The sequence below is a fragment of the Gossypium arboreum genome, chromosome 13, assembly GCF_025698485.1.
Source record: "Gossypium arboreum isolate Shixiya-1 chromosome 13, ASM2569848v2, whole genome shotgun sequence".
NCBI lineage: Eukaryota > Viridiplantae > Streptophyta > Magnoliopsida > Malvales > Malvaceae > Gossypium > Gossypium arboreum.
This window is the reverse complement of record NC_069082.1, coordinates 123,807,644-123,827,351: the sequence shown is the minus strand read 5'-3', so window position 1 is coordinate 123,827,351 and position 19,708 is coordinate 123,807,644. Positions and strand designations below refer to the sequence as shown.

The window sequence follows — 19,708 nt, the reverse complement described above, 5'->3', positions numbered from 1 at the left end:
TAATATTTAAAAATTGAACTTTAAAACGAATAAACCTAGACACAATATGTTGACCTATTTAATTAGCTTTATTAATTCCGAAATTTAATTGGGTGAAGAAAATTGTGCTTAATTGATTTTTTTTTTAAATTGTCAAAAAAATATTTAAAAAAAATTCACTCTTAACATCAACATTATTACATTGTAATGCTTAAATCACCCAAATGACAACTCAATTAATAATTATCGAATCGAAGGAAGGAGTTCCCGTATGCACCATACTGGCTCACCTAGTCGCCTCCGCTCTGCCCTTCCAAAAGAACTACTTCTGCTTATCTCCATTTACGGAAGGCTAGAAGAGTCCACAAGTTATTCTGAAAAAAGACGCAGGAGAGTCTCGTTCCATTGTCCTCTGCAAACCCACCATAGCCAATAGGACAATCATATTATCTTTACAACCCTAACCTCGTACCCCCCTCATAACAATAGATGGTTCTCTTCGATTCTTCAATATCTCCCTTAACCCACGCTGCCAAATTCTCTTCTCCCTTGCTTCTCTCTTCTCTCTCCCATCGTCCTCTCAGGTTCCTTTAATCTACTCCACTCTTTCCTTCACTTCATATTTACACTTAAGCTCTAAACTTCAACGTTCTCCATTTGTTTATGGATGCAGATATGCAGTTCTTGGTGCTGGTTTTGCTGGTCTCTCCGTTGCTTGGCATTTACTCAAGGTACACTCCTTTTGCCTTGTAATTCTAAATCTTCTACCATTTCCCATTAATGGGTTTCTTTTGAATTCTCTGATTGTTGTCGCATTGCCTTTTTCCAGGAGAGTCCTAAGGATTTGAACCTGCACATTGACTTGTATGATGAAATGGGCATTGGTGGAGGCGCTTCAGGAGTCTCTGGGGGACTCCTCCACCCCTATTCTCCTAAAGGTTTTGCATCAACTCCTTTCAATGTTTGCTAATTCTTTAAGCTTTGAAAAGAACCCAAGTCCTTTTTTCGCCATGTTTTGTAGCTTTTCTGCCCTGTTGAGCTTTTCAGTGAATATGCTTGGCAGTTAAGCTTCTATGGAGCGGTGCCGAGTGTTGGAAAGAATGTATGAAGCTCTTAAGCATTGCAGAACAAGCCGTTAGTTCCGAGGAGGATTTTGTTTCCTTAAGTGGTGAATTTGATCAAGATTTTGGTGGGATTTTAGACCGGAGACGGTTTGTTTTTGTTCTTCATTTCACATGCAAATGTCTAATTTTTATCCTCTTTTTACTATATTTGCTTGTTTAAAGGCATTTCTCGGTTTAACATTTTTATTAATTTGTGCTCATAGGGGCATTATAAGACCTGCCACAAACATGAATACTTTGAATGTATTGAATGATGTAATTCCTGAACCCTTGTTAATGCAGCGCTAATTGATTTATTTATATATATGTATATGTATATATATGTTTATATATGTATGTTATATACATGTTTATATATATATATGTATCATCAATTGTCTAATGTTGGGTTTTCTATCTTGGTGAAATCAGAATGCTAAGAACTGCCTTGCCAATTGCAAAATAGAGATCATTGATAAGAATGCTGCTGAAAAGCTTGTACCCCATATACATATGCCTTTCAACTTGGCTTTTTATATGCCTGAAGCTATAAATGTGAATTCTAAGTATTATCTCAATGTAAGGATAACTAGGCTTTTGTTCTTTGACATTATCTATCAGTTCCATTTTTGTGTTCTTGATAATGGCCTTTTCTTTTTGTTATTCTACCAGGCACTCTTTTTAGCTTGTCAAAATATAGTGAAGGAATTATCTGCTTCTGGCTTTGGAAAGAAAAATCTTTGTTTGCAGAAGAAATCTGTTAACGAGCTCCGTGAATTAGAAGGTAAGCAATGCTTTCTTCGACATGGTGATGGAAAAAATGTTGAGAACAAGTTCGTACTCTGGTGGACTCCGGAGAATGGTTTTGTTTCTTTCAGGGAGGGTTATTTTTCTTTCTTGTTTTCAGCATGTTTGTACTAATATAAATGGCTATTCCATTTCATTCCAGTGAACCAAATGTGCTCTAATCTATGCTTGTATTTTTTTTTTTTCAGGAGAATATGATGCTGTGATAATATGCTTAGGTGCCAAAGCAGACTTGCTTCCGGAGCTTGCAGGGAAGCTTCCTTTGAGGACATCTAGAGGTGTTATTTTGCACTTACAACTGCCTGATAATATAGGGTAAGGCTTCTCACTTGCACTATGAAACTTGAGGGCTGGTAATTCAGGCAATAGTTTCAGATATGAAATATGGCTTGGAGTCTTCACATGAAACTGTAGTTCCACATACAGTCAACCTCAAAATGGTTACTGAGTGTCAGTTCATGTATAGAGGATGAAACATGGCATAGCAAATGACGACTCTAGCTTACTTTGGCTTTTATAAAGCACCCCTAACCAGCTAATCCTAACCTGGATTTGGCAGCTCGGGTACTTGTGTTATAATCATGTTGAATGTATTATATATTAATAATTCGTTTTATAGATTTTAACACATTTGAATTATTTGCATTGTATATATGTTTTAGTTATTTTTCTTGTATCATGTTCATGCCGTCTAATCATGCTGTATTCTAAAGTTACCAACTTTAGTGATATGGCCTTGGGGTTCATCCTCAAATTTCTAAAAATAATGTTCTTTCAGGGAAGATTATCCAGACCATGGACCTTCAATATTATCAGATGCATGGCTTGCTATCAAGGGGAACCGTAGTTTGTATTTGGGTTCGACATGGGAATGGAAGTCAAGAAATTCTTCATCAAATGTCTCAACAGATGAAGCTTCCGATGCTCTTCAAGAGCTTCTTCCGAAAGCATCTGCTATTTACCCTGGTATAACGAGCTGGAGTTTTGCCGGAGCAAGGGCGGGTTTAAGGGCAATGCCACCGCTCACTCCTCACGGGTCACTTCCGCTTTTGGGATGTGTCAACAATATTTTAGGCAATGATCTTAAATGCAAGTATTGGTTACTTGGGGGGCTCGGTTCGAGGGGATTGTTGTACCATGGTTGGCTAGGTAAGTTGACGGCGGAGGCTGTCCTCTCTTGTAATGAACAGATTATCCCCTCTGAACTAACCTCATGGAAGAATAAAGATAGTAGACCTTAACCATTTTTTTTTTTTGAATTGTAAAGACATGAATGTTGCATAAATTATAAAAAAAAATTGATACAATAACCCCTTTAATACAATTAAAAACAACTAATCTCATTTCCCCTGCCTCTAAAAGATTAAAACAAAATATTTACAAAGCAGGGCACTTTTTTCTTTCTGATGTCGTCTTTTCTCTATCACATGCTTCATATACTCCAGGCGTTTGGATCAAACCAAGCTTTAATTGTCTTCGGCTTCACCACTGATTCAACCTCACCCTTGTGTGTGTGGAGCTCCCTTAGCCTATCAAACCAAAGCTATGTAGAACTCTGATCATTGTTTAGGAAAAAAGACTCGTAAAATCATGCTTCTCAATAGCGATGATTGAAAAGTCAAGGGTTTAAACAGAGCGTTTGATGAACATTTACATTTTTATTTCATTTCTATTTGTTTTTCAAGCTCCCTCTATATAATTATAGATAAGAATGTTTGATTTATTTATATTCCCAAATAAACTTGTTTATGAAAGACAAACAGAATGTCAACACAATTTTAAGATTCTTTAACATATATGAATAAATAAACTAAAAATAAACAAACAAATACGTGTATACCATATATATATATATATCTGTAGCTAAATTTGGATTAATTCAGATCCCTGGCTGTGGAGTGTGGACTATACCTTTCAATATCAGCGCGCTTCTTAGGCTGCTGCTGTTGAGCTAAATCAGACAATTGGAACAAGCTCATCATTGGACCAGGTTTCAGGTGGGGACGAGACGCCTTGAAGTGGACGGTAATTTGTTGTCAGTTGTACCTCAGACTCTCCCTTGAATGCAGTCTAAAATTAAGGACAAGTTTATTCAGAGACAAATACTATTTAAATAGTTTTAAAAAATGTAGATATAAACTTTATAAATAAAAAAGAAAGGTGGTGTTGTTTGACCTTGCTCTGAACTACGTCTCCCCAGGCATCACCAGTCAAAGCGTAACGAATGATGAATTTGAGGACATCAAGAGGGATGTATGTGATAATGCTAAATACCCAGATCGCTCCTGCCCATTCCCATCCAATGCCTTGGATCCTGGCGAATCCCCAGTTTGCATACACAGCAAGCAGAGTCGCCACCTTTTATACCAAGTCACAAGAATTTATTATACAATTAAGTTGGTTTCACATTAATTCAATTGAGCTATTTGACTTTATATGATTATGGATTTACCAGTTGTGCTAAAATGAAGGCAATGAGAAGCAAGGGACCAGGGAGCTCGATGAAAGACCAGCTCCTGGACCGTGTGACGAAGATGAGTGCTTGACTGACAGTACTGACTTGAAGGTAGAGAGCTGTAGTAAGTGCGTCCTCATTATCATTGATTGGCTTAACCCCAAAAGTCCTCTGCAAAAATCAAAGACAATGTTCATATATTTTTTGGAATTTATAGGGTAATCGTGAGTTTCAGAGTGTGATTCACTTACAGTGAAGAACTCAGTGTCATGAACAAGCCAGAAAAAGAAGACGGTAACAATAGCCATGTAGGTACCAAGGACAACCCCAGTGGCAAATATTTCGTCTAGCTTCCATGTGTCAGGCTTCGGGGATGGCCTTACCCTGTCTTTCGAAATAGTCATAATGGTTCCATCGTTGAGGATTGCAATGACCAATACCATGAAAGGCGAGAAATCGAACTTCCAAATGAGAGCTACCAACATGAACCCCAGCACGATACGGATCGTGATCGAAACTGCGTAGATGGTGTAGTTTTTCATCCTTTGGAAGATGGATCTGCTTGTCAATACCGCGCTCACTATCACACTCAACCCTGGCTCAGTCAACACTATGTCCGAAGCACCCCTAGCCGCGTCAGTTGAATCGGCCACTGCAATGCCGATATCTGCCTTTTTAAGTGCTGGGGCATCGTTCACACCATCTCCTGTCATGCCACATATATGCTTCCTTTCTTGAAGTCTTCTAACAATTTCGTACTTATGTTCTGCATACAACAAATTTTAAGTAATTTGATGAAACTACGAATAGAAAACTTATGAACTTGAGATGATTAATCTAATTACCAGGGAAGACTCCTGCAAATCCATCAGCTTTCTCAATGAGGTCATCAATAGGAATAGCAGCAATATCCTCATCCCCACACTGTCCAAGTAAGGCAGAAGAGGGATACATATCAGTCCCCATCCCAAGTCTCCGACCGGTCTCTTTGCCAATGGCGAGCTGGTCACCGGTGATCATCTTAACACTGATGCCAAGTTCAAGTGCCCGTTTAATAGTCTCAGCACTATCATGCCTAGGAGGATCAAAGAGAGGCAATAGTCCCACAAACTCCCAAGGTCCTCCAGGGCTTTCCTTTGTTTTCTCCGGAATTGTCTATGAAAAAAGACACCGTAAAATGGTTAGCCAAAATGGGCATTTTCATATGAAATCACGTAAGTATGTATTAGCATTGGGTTCATCCACCTGTCTAGCAACCCCCAAGGACCGCAGGCCACGGTTGGCATAGCCGTCGATGATACTGAGCGCCTTTTTCCTCAAGCCCCCAGTGAGCCCGCAAAGATCAATGATCTGCATCGAACCAAAATTAGGATTTTGGATATTGAGACACCACAATTGTGTAACCAAGTTTTCGGATGTTGTCTTACCTCCTCGGGAGCGCCTTTACTGCAACGATGCCACTCGCCTTTTCTGTCAGTGTAGGTAATAGCAGTGCGTTTGTCAACAGGGTTGAAGGGTAAGAAGTGTAGCTCAGTGATTCCTTCCCTTGCCTGTTTTGGGTCGCTCAACATTCCTACAATGCAAGCATCAATGGCGTCCTGGTTTTCAACCCTGGAAGCCCTTGCAGCAAGCAGCACAAGAGTGTCGACGTCCATATCATTTATAAACACCTCAACGAGATTCTTGTCTACTGTTAGCTTGTTAAGGGTTAAAGTCCCGGTCTTATCACTACACAGTATATCCATCCCTGCCATCTCTTCAATGGCAGTCATCCTCTTGGTAATGGCTCCTTGCTCTGACAAACGATGAGATCCAATAGCCATTGTTACAGACAAAACTGTAGGCATGGCAATTGGGATTCCTCCAATGAGAAGCACCAACAGGTTGTCAATACCATCTCTATAGTTCCTATGCTGGATTGGGTACATCACTATGATCTCAACCACCATTCCAATTCCAATGGAGAAGATACAAAAGTTACCAATGGATGTCAAGACCTGCAACATAATGGGTTACTATTACTTCTTACTATTACATAATGCAAGACATGATGGACATTTTTGCACTATCAGAAGTACCTGTTGGAAGTGACCAACGTTGTTGGTGTTGTCAACGAGGTGAGCTGCCTTCCCAAAGAAGCTATGAATACCGGTGGCGATGACAATGGCATCGAGCTCACCTTGTTTGCAGGTGGAACCTGAGAAGACTAGATCACCAGGATTCTTTGTAATAGGTAAGGACTCACCTGTGAGGGCGGCTTGATCGATTTTAAGTGGATCGCCTTCCAAAAGACGAGCATCTGCCGGGATAATGTCTCCTAATTTGACACTAATTATATCTCCAGGTACTAAAATTGATGCCTCTTGCTCACTCCATTTCCCATCTCTTAGCACCTACAAAGTGAACCATGATGTTGATAGAATCTCCATGACTATGACGACGAATATATATGTATGTATATATGTAGGTATAATATACCTTAGTTTTGGGTGCAAGACCAGCCATTAAAGCAGCAGCGGCATTGCCAGCACTGTTTTCTTCTATGAAACTGATTGTTGAATTAATTAAAAGCAAAGTAACGATACCAACGAAATCTGGCCAGTCAGGAGGCTTGCCTCCTCCATTGGCCAAAACAATGGCCATGATGGCGGCAGCCTCCATCACCCATGACAGTGGATTCCACATAAACCCCAAGAACTTAAGTACTTTGTTATCTTTTTTCTCTTCAAGCTTATTATGGCCAAAAATGCTTAGCCTTGTTTCTCCTTCTGCTGTTGTCAAACCTTCTTTCGTGCATTTCAGCTGCTTAAAAACCTCTTCCACAGGGATATTCTCCTACAAAAAAAAAAAAGAAAAAAGAAAAAAAAGACCTCATCAATTTATTTATTTTTAAATGCAAAAGAAAAAAAAAGGGTTTAAACTAGAACATGCTTACAAGATCAACACTCTCGTTTTTGATCTGCTCCAAAGAGATATCACCATCAAAAGCCATTGGATACAGACGATAAAAGACAAAAGCAACTTGTTTTTATTTCGTTTATTAGAGAAGAAAGAAGAAAACTCTTGATTCAAAGACGCTGTGTTTTCTGCCTCTTGAGCTTCTTCTTTCTTCAATGTATAACCTTAGTTTTCCCTGTCTCCCATTAGACAGGGATGGATATACAAATTAATGTGAAGAGGAGATCAGTTGTTTTTTTCTGTTTATGCTCAGAAGGATAGGAATGTTTATTGGTTGGAAATTTGCTTTCTTTATAAATAACTTGAAAACAAGACACAAAAAGGTAAATGAGAGAGAGAGAGCTAGTAATGAGGTTGAAATGAAGCTGGGTTGTTCATGTTGAAAAACCCTGTGGTCTGCCATAAGTCTCGGTGTTTTTAGGTTTGTGGTCAGCTGTTTTATTAGAGTATATCTTTATACCGTCCCCCCATTTTGTTTGTTTTGAAACGTAAAATGGTTTTCAATGGTTTATGGGAAGAACAAGTGTCAACTCCATTTTTCCTTTTGTGTTGGAGGGATGAGGATGATACCATTGACATCTTTTTTAAGCGACAGCCGCTAAAAGAAGTAAAAGAAAAGTCAAAATAATAACCGCAAATCTAAACGAATGGTGACTTTTTATAGGGTTAGGCAATCTATTGGATACAAATGATATAGTTTAACATTTTGACTTTGGTTTTAAGGTTTATTTCGGTACTTAAACCAAAAAATATTGTGCAATTCAATAAATATTTAACTTCTATGTTGTAATAAAAAAAATATAGGTACTTAATCGAGAGAAAAAAAAGCTCAAATACTAATATTGAAGTCAAACTTAAATATTTAATTGGGGTCAAAATAAGCTTAAGTATCAAATTGGAAAACCTCAAGTACTAAATTGAACATTGAAGATAAATTCAGGTACCTAAGTTCTAGTAAAAAAACATATGGGCTTAATTGGGATAAAAAATACTCAAGTGCTAAATTGAACATTGAAACTAAACTTAGGTACTTAATTTGGGTCAAAACAAACTCAAGTATCAAATTAAAAAAAACTCAGGTACCAAATTAAAAATTGAAGCCCAATTCAGGTACCAAATTGAGAAAAAAAAAACTCACATACCTAGTTCTAGTAAAAAAAACATAGGTGCTTAATTTGACAAAAAATGTTAAGATACTAAATTGAACATTAAAGCTAGACTTAGGTACTTAATTCGGTACAAACAAACTCAAGTATTAAATTGAATATTGAAGCTAAATTTAAATATCAAATTGAAAAAGAAAACTCAGATATCAAATTTAAAATTAAAGATAATTTCAGATCCCAAATGATAAATTAACCATTTTAAATATTTATTCAAACTCAATTAAACACCGAAACTCAATATTGAAATTATTCTAACATAGTCCAATATGAATAAAAATGGAAATAATTTATTGAAGAAAATCTATTAATTTTGGTTTAGTTAATTGGGTTATTCACTTAGAATTCGTTTGATTGAAATTGTTTTCCAAATTACAGTTTACTCTTTTCTTTTTTTTTTTTTTTGTTTAATTTAGAAATTAAACCTATCAAAGTGACCATTCATCCCTCCCTACCACTTTATACGAATCTATCAATTTAAAAAAGGATTGTATGAAATAGTAGTATTACCTATTTTCAATAGTTTAATATGTTAGCGATTTCATCTTATATTTCAAGGTATTTATTTAGATTTATTTTTTCAAGGTAGAAATGTCAAAATTTAGGATGGAAATACTGATGTGATATTAAACTATTGAAAAAGAGATACATATGACGTAACATCATTATTTCATACAATCGTTTTCCAATTCAATTAACGAAATAAAATACAATGAAAACGGAAAGACATCGGTAAAAAAAAGAATATTTACCAACTAAAAGGAGTAGTTATACGAGGTGACCATGTGTTGCTATTTTTGTGTTTTATAAATTATATTTTTATATAATTATTATTATATTAATAAAAAGTTTAATTGATGATTTAGCTTTTAAAGTATATTTTTTTAATTTTGGTATTTGATTCTTTTTGTTTTAATTTGATATTTAAAAGATAAATCAGTTCTCAATTTGGTAACTAAAATATGACTTCATTATATTTTTAACTCTATCTTGAACAGATAGCCAATCACAAACCTCCACGTAACAACTTTTATATAAAAAATAAATATTATTAAATGTATATACGCATTAAAAATATGAAAAATAAAATAAATATATACAAAATTCAAACTAATATATATAAAATCTAGCAAAAATATATAATTTATAAAAATAAAATTCACAAGAAATTAGTTGAAATTAATAATATTATTAAAAACGTAAAAGAAAATTGTAAATATTATAAAAATTGTAAAGATATTTAAAATAATTCTTTTATAAAATTCTAAGAAAGCATTTGAATTTCAAGTTTTATTTTACAATTACTTGAAATTTAAATATCTTTTAAAATTTTATAATAATTTTAATTATATATTATTTTTACTTTTAAAATTTATAATTATATATTCTAGAATTTTAAAACTTTTATATATTATATATTATATATATTCTTTTATATTTTTAATCAATATAATATATATAATAATAAAAAACAAAAAAGACGCACTTGATCGACATCAATCAATTGTCCTTCAAAGACAGTCAATGATAAATCAAAGCCAAAAATACTTTTTAATATTTAAATTATAATTTTTATGTTTAATTTAAATTTAATAATTTAATTTTAAACAAATTTAATTGTCATGTGACATTTTTCATTGATGAAAACAAACCACGTCACTTTTCTGTAGACCAAAGTGGTCTAATAGACCTTTTAACAGCAATTACAAAATTGATCAAAATAAAAATAAAATTGATACTTTTTAATACTAAATTAAAAAATAAATTTAAATATTAAAATGAAAAAATAAGTATAGCTAAGGGCTAAATCATAAATCAAGCCTAATAAAAAAACCTTCAATTGAGATTAATTATTCCAATTCAATGACTTAATTTTAATTAAACTCAAATTCAATTAATTTAGTAGTGATGAGTTTTGACTACAACTTCAAAGGTTCATTGGCACTACAAATTCAACAAGTATCAACTAAACAACTCATTTTTTCCCATCCTACAAGTCCATAAGTTCCTTTAAAACATTATAAACATTTTCTACCATCTCTTAAAACAGACATCATAACCATCATGTCATGTAACCAATTACGTCATTCCCATGATCTCATTCTCCAACCATACAAACTATTTAAGGCAATACAACAATCCATAGACCTTTCAAATACAAAAACATAACCATGTTGAACACATCCATATCCAACATTCTACAAACTACATACTACTACATACTCTCCTTTGCGTAGGAACACAAAAAGCATTTGCACTTTCAAGAAAACTTCACGATCATCTTAAATAAAAATGACAGTCTACAAACCATTAATAGAAGATTCAAAGCTCTCTTCCTATTTTAAACCAAATTCCCACTTTCCCTATTGCATCCAATAACTCTTTTAATGCAGCAAGGCATGTCACTCAGAAAAACAAAGCTAAACAGAATCAATTATCACTATTACTACCCAGTGTTGTCAAGGGCAGAAAGTGCAGTCTAGGCGCTAGAACCCTTATATTGGCTCAAGCACAAGGTGCAAAAGAAAGCACTAGCCTTTGTAATGTAAAGCACAACATATACATGTGAGTTTTGTATGTGTGTATACACATGTATATATGTACATAAAGGCTAAGACATAATAAACTTCAAAACGTGGTATAATTTATCTGCATGTACTTTTTTATTATTAGTCAATAACCATGATTTCCTTACTGTCAATGTCTATAGTTGAATACTAAAATATTGAGAAGTATAGAGTTCAATAATGTGAAAAACATAAAAGAAATTAAAGAGAACTTCAATTAGGTGGGTTTTTATTATGCCTATTCCCCCACAAAAAAGCACCTTAAGCACGCCGGACATGTGTGCCTGATTAAACAGGACCAAAAGGGGCTAAGGCATTTTTATTGTCTAGTAAGGTGCAAGGTGCAAGGTGCAAGCACACTTAGATGAAACCTCGACACACTGCTATTACCTAACAATTTCAAGTTCATTGCTACAGAACAACAACATGATTAAGATTCAGATAAACTCAACAAGGTCCTTCCCAAGCACATAAAGATCATCAAAAAGTAGAATTCAATACCAAGCAACCAAACGAAGATAATGAGAATAAGGAACTGAAAGTGGAATATAAAATACTTGAAATATTGCCAAAAATCTCATCAAAATCTTTAATTTAAGAATCCTTCATCCTTGGTAGTTTTCTATATTAAACCCCACATCAAAATGTCTGCAAATAAACTTGGGAAAAAAGAAAAGCTTGAACCCAACTAAGCTCATGGTGCTTAGAACCCTAGCTTGGTGCGGCGCCAATGCCTACGCTTCGCATTGTACCTGCAATCCAAAAAACAAAAAAAATTCAAAGGAAATTATCAATAAATTATCTGGAAATATCTTAAGAATGAAACCAAAACAATAACTTCTAAGCAAATTTGAGCGAAAAATGAAGAAAAATGTATTGACCTGATGGTGTTATCAGTGCGCATACGGATCCAGTAAGGGATGGGCCTATTCTGCCTCATCTTCTTGGCCAACTTCTTCTTGATCATGAAAGTCTTGTGTGAAGGCTGCCATGTCAAAATAAACAAATTCAAAAGATCAGATAGGTTACTTTCAAAACTCAACTTTGTTTATATATAATGGGAGATAGCCAACCATTTTTGCACAAAGAAAAAAAACAAAAAAAAAAACAGAGCAATTAAAGCTTGAAATGAATGAATCGATTCAAGTAAGATGGGAAAGAGAAGAGGAGATTACCATGGTTGGCGGTGAATTGGAGCTTTGGAAGGAATGCGGCGCTAAGGAGAATGAAAGCGGTTCACGTAATAAACTAGTGCTCCAACTGTGATTTTAGGGTTTACCATATTTTTATTGAGCCTTTCATGGATTGTTGATGGTTTTCGGCTCAAACATAGCTGGGTTTCTTCTATTCATTATTTGGGCCTTTCCAATAGGATTTTTTTATCTGAAAGTTATATGCTCTACCTATTCATGGCTCATGGGTTATTGATTTAAGTTTATTCGAAATTTAAAAAAATTTAAGTAAAAATATTACGTTAAAAATGCACTTAAATAAAAAATTAAGCCATTTTAAAATATGACTTGAAATTGGGTTCAAACTTTTGAGGCCCATATACCTAGACCAGTCAGATTTGTTTTTAAACTTCTACTATAATATATTATATAATTTATAATACATAAAAATTAAAATGATAGTAATATATAGTTAAAAATGTAAAGATATCTATAATTTTAATAAATGAGAAATATATAATTATTAATATTAAATTTAAAATGATATAAATAAATTTTTTAAAATAAAAATAATGAATAAACCTAAAATAATTTAGGGTTATTTATAAATATGGATGTGCATGGGCAACAATTGAAGCTCATATATCGAGTTAAGATAAATTTAAATAAACATAAAGTATATTAATATTATGTTTTAGCCCGATTCTTCACATGAATGGATCTATTTATAATCATAAACTTTCAATATTAATAGCTAAAAAATTAATTAGAATACTGCATCATGTGAAAAAATATTATTTAAGACTTTAATCGAATTAAAACGGAGTTGCCACATATTTTGGAGTTTTCTTACGTCATTACATTAGAGTAACGTTAAGAACATTGGAAGGGTCGCTTTTTGTTTCTTTTCATATGACTACTGAGCTGTTTGCTCCTGTCTATCTTCAAGTCTGTGTATAATACGAACGGATTTATTGGTTCATCCAAAGAGAAAAATCCTTAACAAATGACCAGGAAAAAGCGAAAATCTTCTTCCCTCTATTGAGAAGCTAAAAAAAATATCATTTCAACTCAAAATTTATCTGGATTATTCATATACGTATAGAAAGTGGCATTCAAAAGATTTGTATTTCCAATTCTAATGCAAATACAGTACCACAAGTTGATGCTTTCAAGCAGGTTCGACTTTCATGGCTCCTTTGTGAAATGAACAAGAAAGCTGGCCGATAACAAACTTAGGAAACAACATACATTTATCAGTACACATCCAAAGAGAAAACGCCATTGAATCGATAATACCATAGCTTAGTTATTATTCCACTTTCCCATATGTTTCTCTATATATACAGCATTTACTCTATTGATTCTACAAAGTAATTAAAAGAATCATTTAAGGTACTATCTTCTAATCATCAGAAAATGGCCAAGCAAAGAATATCATCATTGTTCTTGGCCATTATTGTATTAATTCTAGCTGCAAGTGTCTCCCTCTCCACTGCTCGTAATTACCAGCCAACGTGGGATACACGAGACCCTACGCTTAACTGTGTAGCACCATCTCCGTCACCAAAACCGGCTCCTAGTCCTTCACCTTATCCTGATGATGTGATTAAGGGTGGCTATTGGCCTTCATGGCTAGCTTATAGTGTCCCACCATCCTCAATCCCTACCTTGTACTTCACACACGTGTTTTATGCCTTTGTTGGCATTGATGCTTCTTCTTACGGTTTGTCCATCACCCAACCTGATGATCAGTGGATGGGAAACTTTACAGCCACCCTTCATGCCAAAAAGCCACCGGCACAAGCCTTGTTAGCGATTGGAGGAGCGAATTCCGGTTCCGGTATTTTTTCCAACATGGTCAGCAACCCTGATAATCGTGCCGCTTTCATAAAATCCACCATTGCTACAGCAAGGAAATATGGCTTTGATGGACTTGACATTGATTGGGAGTTTCCTAATAACCCAACTGACATGTCGAACCTTGAGGTTTTCTTCAAAGAATGGCGTGAGGCTGTTGAGAGTGAAGCTTCGGCTTCTAGCAAGCCTCCCCTTCTTTTAAGTGCTGCTGTTTATTTCGCTTCAAGCTTTTTCTTAGATCTGCCTAGAACATACCCTACTGATGCCATTGCAAGATACCTTGATTTTGTAAATCCTATGTGCTTTGATTACCATGGAAGTTGGGACACTTCAGTCACTGGTGAACATGCTCTACTCTACGACAAAACTAGCAATATAAGCACAAGTTATGGTATATCATCATGGATTGAAGCTGGTGTCCCTCCAAAGAAGCTGGTTATGGGGATGCCACTTTATGGAAAATCGTGGGAACTGAAACACCCCAAAAACCATGGGATCGGAGCGCCTGCTAATGGTGTTGGGCCGGGAAACAATGGCATAATGTTGTACAGTGATATTGTAAAATACAATGATGAACACTATGCCCATGTAGTGTATGACGGAGATACTGTATCGGAATATTCGTACTCGGGGACCGATTGGATCGGTTATGATGGACCGACATCAGTGGAAAAGAAGGTTGAGTATGCTAAGACTCAGAACCTTGGGGGTTACTTCTTTTGGGCCCTTGGATATGACATGAACTGGACACTTTCAGGAATTGGTAGGTTTTCATCTCAGTGCTGTTTCCATTTGAATACTATAACCTTTTTCAATGGAGTTTCAAGTACTTCACTAATCTGTATATATTTACTGCTAGGCTAAGTCTGCTATGTTTTTATGTGTTTGACAGCATCAAATACATGGGAACGAATGCACTAGAAGCCACCTGAAGCTGGAAATCGTATCAAATATTTGCAATTTATTCTGGAGCTTTCATGGAGATTTATTCATTTGAACGCAGCTGGAGCCTTATAAAACTGTTTCCTTTTTTCTTTTATGCTTGTTTTCACGTGTCGAAAATAAACTTTGATTCTGCATGTTCTGGACATGCAAAGTGGATATGATGAAAGATAGAAATGGATTATTTCCTATTATTTCTTGATCGAAATAAATGAAAGTAAAAAAGTTTAGAGTTACAAGTGTCATATAATATTCATCAATTAGTCCTTATGTTTCTCTTTCACAAATGCCATGTTTTATTAATAAAAAATTCTGTTGAAAAAAAAGTTTTATTAATAAATTTTTTTATGGCTCTTGTTTCATAAAGGATCGAGGGTCAAAAGGAGGAAATGCTATTGAAAACACGCGGATCCTCCTTGGGTTGGGTCGGACGGATCGGGTCTTCATGCCAAACAGCTTCGTTTTTGGGTCTGGGCCTAGGCACGGGCACGTAAACGGTGCCGTTTTGGGTAGGCTATAAAAGCCTAAAAATTACCAAAAAAATTATTTCCACCAGATTTAGAAAAAAACAAGAGAGAGAGCTCTCCTCTTCTCTCTGGGTCGACCCAGATCTCGGTCAGGGGACCGAGGAGCTTCGCCGCAGGCTCGTATCCGGCCACCGTCGCGGTGGCTGGAATTCCAAAAGGTAAGCTTTTTAAATTTTTTTATATAGGATTTTTTTTATGTATTTTATCTATATATATACATGTAACAAAATGAAAAAAACCTTATATATATATGTGTATAGATTAGGATCTGATACGAGTAACTCAGCATAATTCAAAGGCCATAATAGAGATGAGTTTAGTTTCCCTCAAGGCCCAATTACGAGATCCAAATCCAAACAAATAAAGTCAAAACTCAACTTAGTGGTTCAAGACTTTATCACGAAAAAAATTCAAGAAGAAGAGTTGAAGTTTCAAGACAATAAATTCTGGAGTAATGATGAATTAGAAGAGACTAATTATGTTTGTGGGCCTAAATTCTCAATCTATGACGACAAGCCCATGTGGAAAATGCTAACAAGCTTAAGCATTTCACTTCAAGAACCCCAATTGATCTTACAAGCTTAGACATTTCATATTGGGTTTAAGTTTTAGGCTTAATTTTTATTATATATAAGCACAATATTTTGTTTATTAGCTCTTATTATTTTATTATTATTTTATTCCGAATTTTGATAATTATTAAGTATTTTAAGTTATTTAGAATTTTATGTTAACAAGAAAGTTTAGTTTAAAACTACTTCTTGTTTAGATTAAATTAGAGTTCTAGTATACTTAGGAGTTTTATTTAGATTTATTTATCTAGCCTATATATAGGCCTTTGCATTGTACAGGAGACAATTGATTATTATTCTATTTCTCTTTTGAGTTAATAAATTCTCTTTGAGTTTTTTCTTTTCAAGAATTTCTCTTGAGTTTCTTTTAGAAGAGTTTTAACAATCTTTTTAGATTGTGGTGATCATCTTCAAACTTTTTCTTGCTAAGGTTTTTATCTTGGAGGGGAAATTAGAGCCGCTTGAAGGGGGTTGTGGATTCTTCGTGTTTCTAAGGCTTCTTAGGACTTCTACACGCCACGTTCTATCTTTCCATTATCTTTCCATTTATCTTCTTTATTCACTTTCTTAATCTTTGGTTTATTATTTGTTTTAATTATTTTATCTAACTTGGATTTAATTTCGTTTCAGGTTGTGTCAAAAATTCAAGTTTCTTTCCAAACGTCTAGAGCCCTAAGTCAAATTTGCGACTTTGACAAACTTTACGATCCGCTTTCGCATTCATCCTTCTCAACCTTTATCATTTGGTATCAGATTTGGGCGTTTTAGGTGTTCTTTTTTTAAACTGATTTCTCGAAAACAGCCTCAAGACAAATTTTACCCCTACAGTTTTCAAAAAAAATATTTTTCAGTGGGTAAACGATTTTCAAATGATCTGAAATTTTTCATATTATTTCTTGGAACTATTTTAAAGTATAAAAAATATTTCCCACAAAAAAAAGTGATAAAAAAAGTACAAAAAAAATAAAATACGAAAAAAAAATAAAAATATTCTGTGGGTTGAATTTTGTGCCGAAACTTTCCAGATCAAATCTACATTATTTGAGGAGGCTTCAGTTTAAATTTTGTGATTTTTGGAAATCGGGAACACCTTGAACGAAGTTTGTCAAGTTGCTTCGCAGTTTTTCGGGTTTTCGGGTTTCAACAATTTTCATTGACTCTTAGCTTTAAGTATTCATTTGTTTTCCTTTTTATTTGTTCCTTACGCATTCTAACACTTTCTTGTTTCTTGTGTTAGTAGGTTAAAGCACGTTGCATATTCCTTCATCCGTGCAACAAAATTCTTTGATGTCTAAGCAAATTTTGGACTCATAGTGCTATTAGGTTTGCTTTGATAGTTTGATTCTAAAACATCTTGATTGATTGATATAGACACTTTTAAAAGACTCACAAGATTAATTCTTACCTCATTGAATTTTTTTTTGAGTGCATATAGGTGAGGTTTGCTTAATTTTTCTTTTGAAGTGTTGTGCTTTTCCGAAGCTTTCACTATGACTCGTGACACTCGTGCTGTAAAAACCATGATGAGATACCATCGATGACAAAGAACAAGATGTTACATTGGAGAATATTGTGGGATGGTAAAATTGCAACATCAACAATTGAACGAGGTACGTGATACATTTGAGGCCAATTTGACTACGTGTCGAATGTAACTACAAGAGAACATTAATCGCCTTTCCAATCATATTCAATTGCTCACTCAAGTCTGTTGCTCGTTTGGAGACTTCTTCAATCGACGATCTCGTGCTCGTGATAGTGATCATGATAGGGATAATGAACAACTTCGTATTCGTTCTAATCCTGGTAGACACTAATATCGTCACATTGATAAAACTTTGGGTATTTCTAATCAAGGCCATCCTTCTGTCGCTAAACCAAAGTTCAACATTCCACCATTCCAAGGAAAGTATGATCCAGATGCATATTGCGATTGGGAGGATAAAATGGAGATCATGTTCTGTTGTTATAAGTGTCTGGAGGAGGAGAAAGTTCCATTAGCTATATTGGCATTTTCTGATTATGCATTGAGTTGGTGGACTCAACTTATGTTGAACTGCCAAAGGAATCGTGAACGAGATGTTGATTCATGGGAACAGTTGACACAAATCATGTGAAAACGTTTTATCCCACCTCATTATTATAGGGATATTAAACGAAGACTTCAATGCCTTGTTCAAGGTAATCGATCTGTTGATGAGTACTTTAAAGAGATGGAGATGCTTATGCATAGAGCAAATATCCAAGAAGATGAGGAGACTACCATGGTGCGGTTTGTAGATGGTTTGAATGTTTCGATAGCCAATGTTCTTGATCTTCAAACCTACATTGATCTTGAAGATACGGTATGTAAGGCAATTGAGATTGAGCGACAGTTTCAACAACGTCAATCTCGTTCATTTAATACTTCACAATATTATAGAGGTACGAGTTCTAATTCTACTTTCAAGAATTCGAAATTTCCTTTTGCTACTAATAAGTTGCTGCCAAAACATGATGAGACTAAATCTTTTGAGGGGAAAAGTGGGGCTCCTACAAAACCTTATTCTTCATCTTCTAAGCAGTTCACTTCTACTACTTCACCAAAAAAACAACGAGCTCGTGAAATTGAATGTTTTAAGTGCAAAGGCCGTGGGCACTATAGCCGTGATTGTGCCAACACAAGACTTTTTTTTATCAAAGAAGATGGTGATTATACTTCTGATTTCGATAAAACAAACCCAGATATGCCCGAATTAATTGATGATGTCAACGATTGCGGTAAATTTTATGGTGAAGAAGAGTTAGTGGAACCACTAACTCATCCCCGATGTTTAGTTGTGAGGCGCATACTCAACATCCAATTGAAGGATGATCATGATCTTCAACGGAGTAATATATTCCATTCGAGGTGTTTGATTAAAGGTACACTTTGCTCATTTATCATTGATAGTGGAAGTTGTGCTAACGTTGTGAGCAGCTACCTTGTGGATTCTCTTGCTTTGCCATGTAGCAAACACCCTACACCATACCATCTTCAATGGCTTAACGAAGCTTCGGAGGTCCGTGTAACGCCCCCTTTACCCGAGACCGTCGCCGGAGTCGAGCACGAGGCATTACTAAACTTATTTGAGCACTTAAACAAATTCAAACAATTTATATCACACTTTCCAGACAAGCTGTCCAACTGCGTTACAGATGCAAAAAAAATCATATCTCGAGTTACAAAACTCGAAATCTAAATCCGTAAATTTTCCCCAAATCTAGGCTCATATATCTACTTACTAATTTTTTTAGAATTTTGGTTGGGCCAATTAGTACAGTTTATTAGTTGAAGTCTCCCTGTTTCAGGGTTCGGCTGCTCTGACCCCTGTTCACTACGAACCAAATTTCTCCATGTACAGAATTCAAATAACCAAGAAGTTTATTTCTATTAAAATAGACTCAATAAGGAATCCATACATATATAGTATGACTCCTAATTAATTTTTATAATTTTAATGATTTTTACAAATCAGAACAGGGAGTTCAAAATCACTCTGACCTTGTCTCATAAAAATTCAAATATCTCCTGATATGAAAGCCTTTTGCTTACACCGTTTCTTCTATGTGAAACTAGATTCA

General features: G+C 34.8%; 3 protein-coding genes and 1 pseudogene across 3 annotated transcripts; 2 read left to right on the top strand and 2 right to left on the bottom strand.

Annotated features, from left to right (window-relative positions):
- Positions 1 to 173: 173 nt before the first annotated feature.
- LOC108461875 (uncharacterized) lies at positions 174 to 3,199 on the top strand. The gene is made up of 9 exons (XM_017761846.2): positions 174 to 563; positions 653 to 710; positions 809 to 917; positions 1,043 to 1,190; positions 1,307 to 1,358; positions 1,515 to 1,661; positions 1,755 to 1,866; positions 2,078 to 2,204; positions 2,668 to 3,199. The coding sequence occupies exons 1-9, from the start codon at positions 469 to 471 to the stop codon at positions 3,128 to 3,130; spliced, it is 1,311 nt and encodes a 436-aa protein (XP_017617335.1). The 5' UTR covers positions 174 to 468; the 3' UTR covers positions 3,131 to 3,199.
- On the bottom strand, positions 2,936 to 7,702 carry LOC108462190 (ATPase 8, plasma membrane-type-like; annotated as a pseudogene).
- A 3,895-nt stretch (positions 7,703 to 11,597) lies between these two features.
- Positions 11,598 to 12,354, bottom strand: LOC108461940 (60S ribosomal protein L39-3-like). Its single transcript, XM_017761933.2, has 3 exons — positions 12,208 to 12,354; positions 11,914 to 12,017; positions 11,598 to 11,784 (listed from the first exon to the last, which is right to left on the bottom strand). Exons 1-3 carry the CDS (start codon positions 12,208 to 12,210, stop codon positions 11,736 to 11,738), a joined length of 156 nt encoding a protein of 51 aa, XP_017617422.1. The 5' UTR covers positions 12,211 to 12,354; the 3' UTR covers positions 11,598 to 11,735.
- Positions 12,355 to 13,623: 1,269 nt separating this feature from the next.
- On the top strand, positions 13,624 to 18,222 carry LOC108462191 (class V chitinase CHIT5a-like). Its single transcript, XM_053024607.1, has 2 exons — positions 13,624 to 14,827; positions 17,963 to 18,222. The coding sequence occupies exons 1-2, from the start codon at positions 13,624 to 13,626 to the stop codon at positions 18,220 to 18,222; spliced, it is 1,464 nt and encodes a 487-aa protein (XP_052880567.1).
- The last annotated feature ends 1,486 nt before the right edge of the window (positions 18,223 to 19,708 follow it).

Excerpts from the sequence above, each read along its gene's own strand:
- LOC108461875 (XM_017761846.2), top strand. The coding sequence starts at position 469 with ATGGTTCTCTTCGATTCTTCAATATCTCCCTTAACCCACGCTGCCAAA. Across the intron at positions 1,662-1,754 it reads ATTCTAAGTATTATCTCAAT|GCACTCTTTTTAGCTTGTCA; the intron begins GTAAGGATAACT and ends TTATTCTACCAG. Across the intron at positions 1,867-2,077 it reads CGAGCTCCGTGAATTAGAAG|GAGAATATGATGCTGTGATA; the intron begins GTAAGCAATGCT and ends TTTTTTTTTCAG.
- LOC108461940 (XM_017761933.2), bottom strand. Across the intron at positions 11,785-11,913 it reads CGCACTGATAACACCATCAG|GTACAATGCGAAGCGTAGGC; the intron begins GTCAATACATTT and ends TTTGGATTGCAG.
- LOC108462191 (XM_053024607.1), top strand. The coding sequence starts at position 13,624 with ATGGCCAAGCAAAGAATATCATCATTGTTCTTGGCCATTATTGTATTA. Across the intron at positions 14,828-17,962 it reads CTGGACACTTTCAGGAATTG|GCCATCCTTCTGTCGCTAAA; the intron begins GTAGGTTTTCAT and ends TTTCTAATCAAG.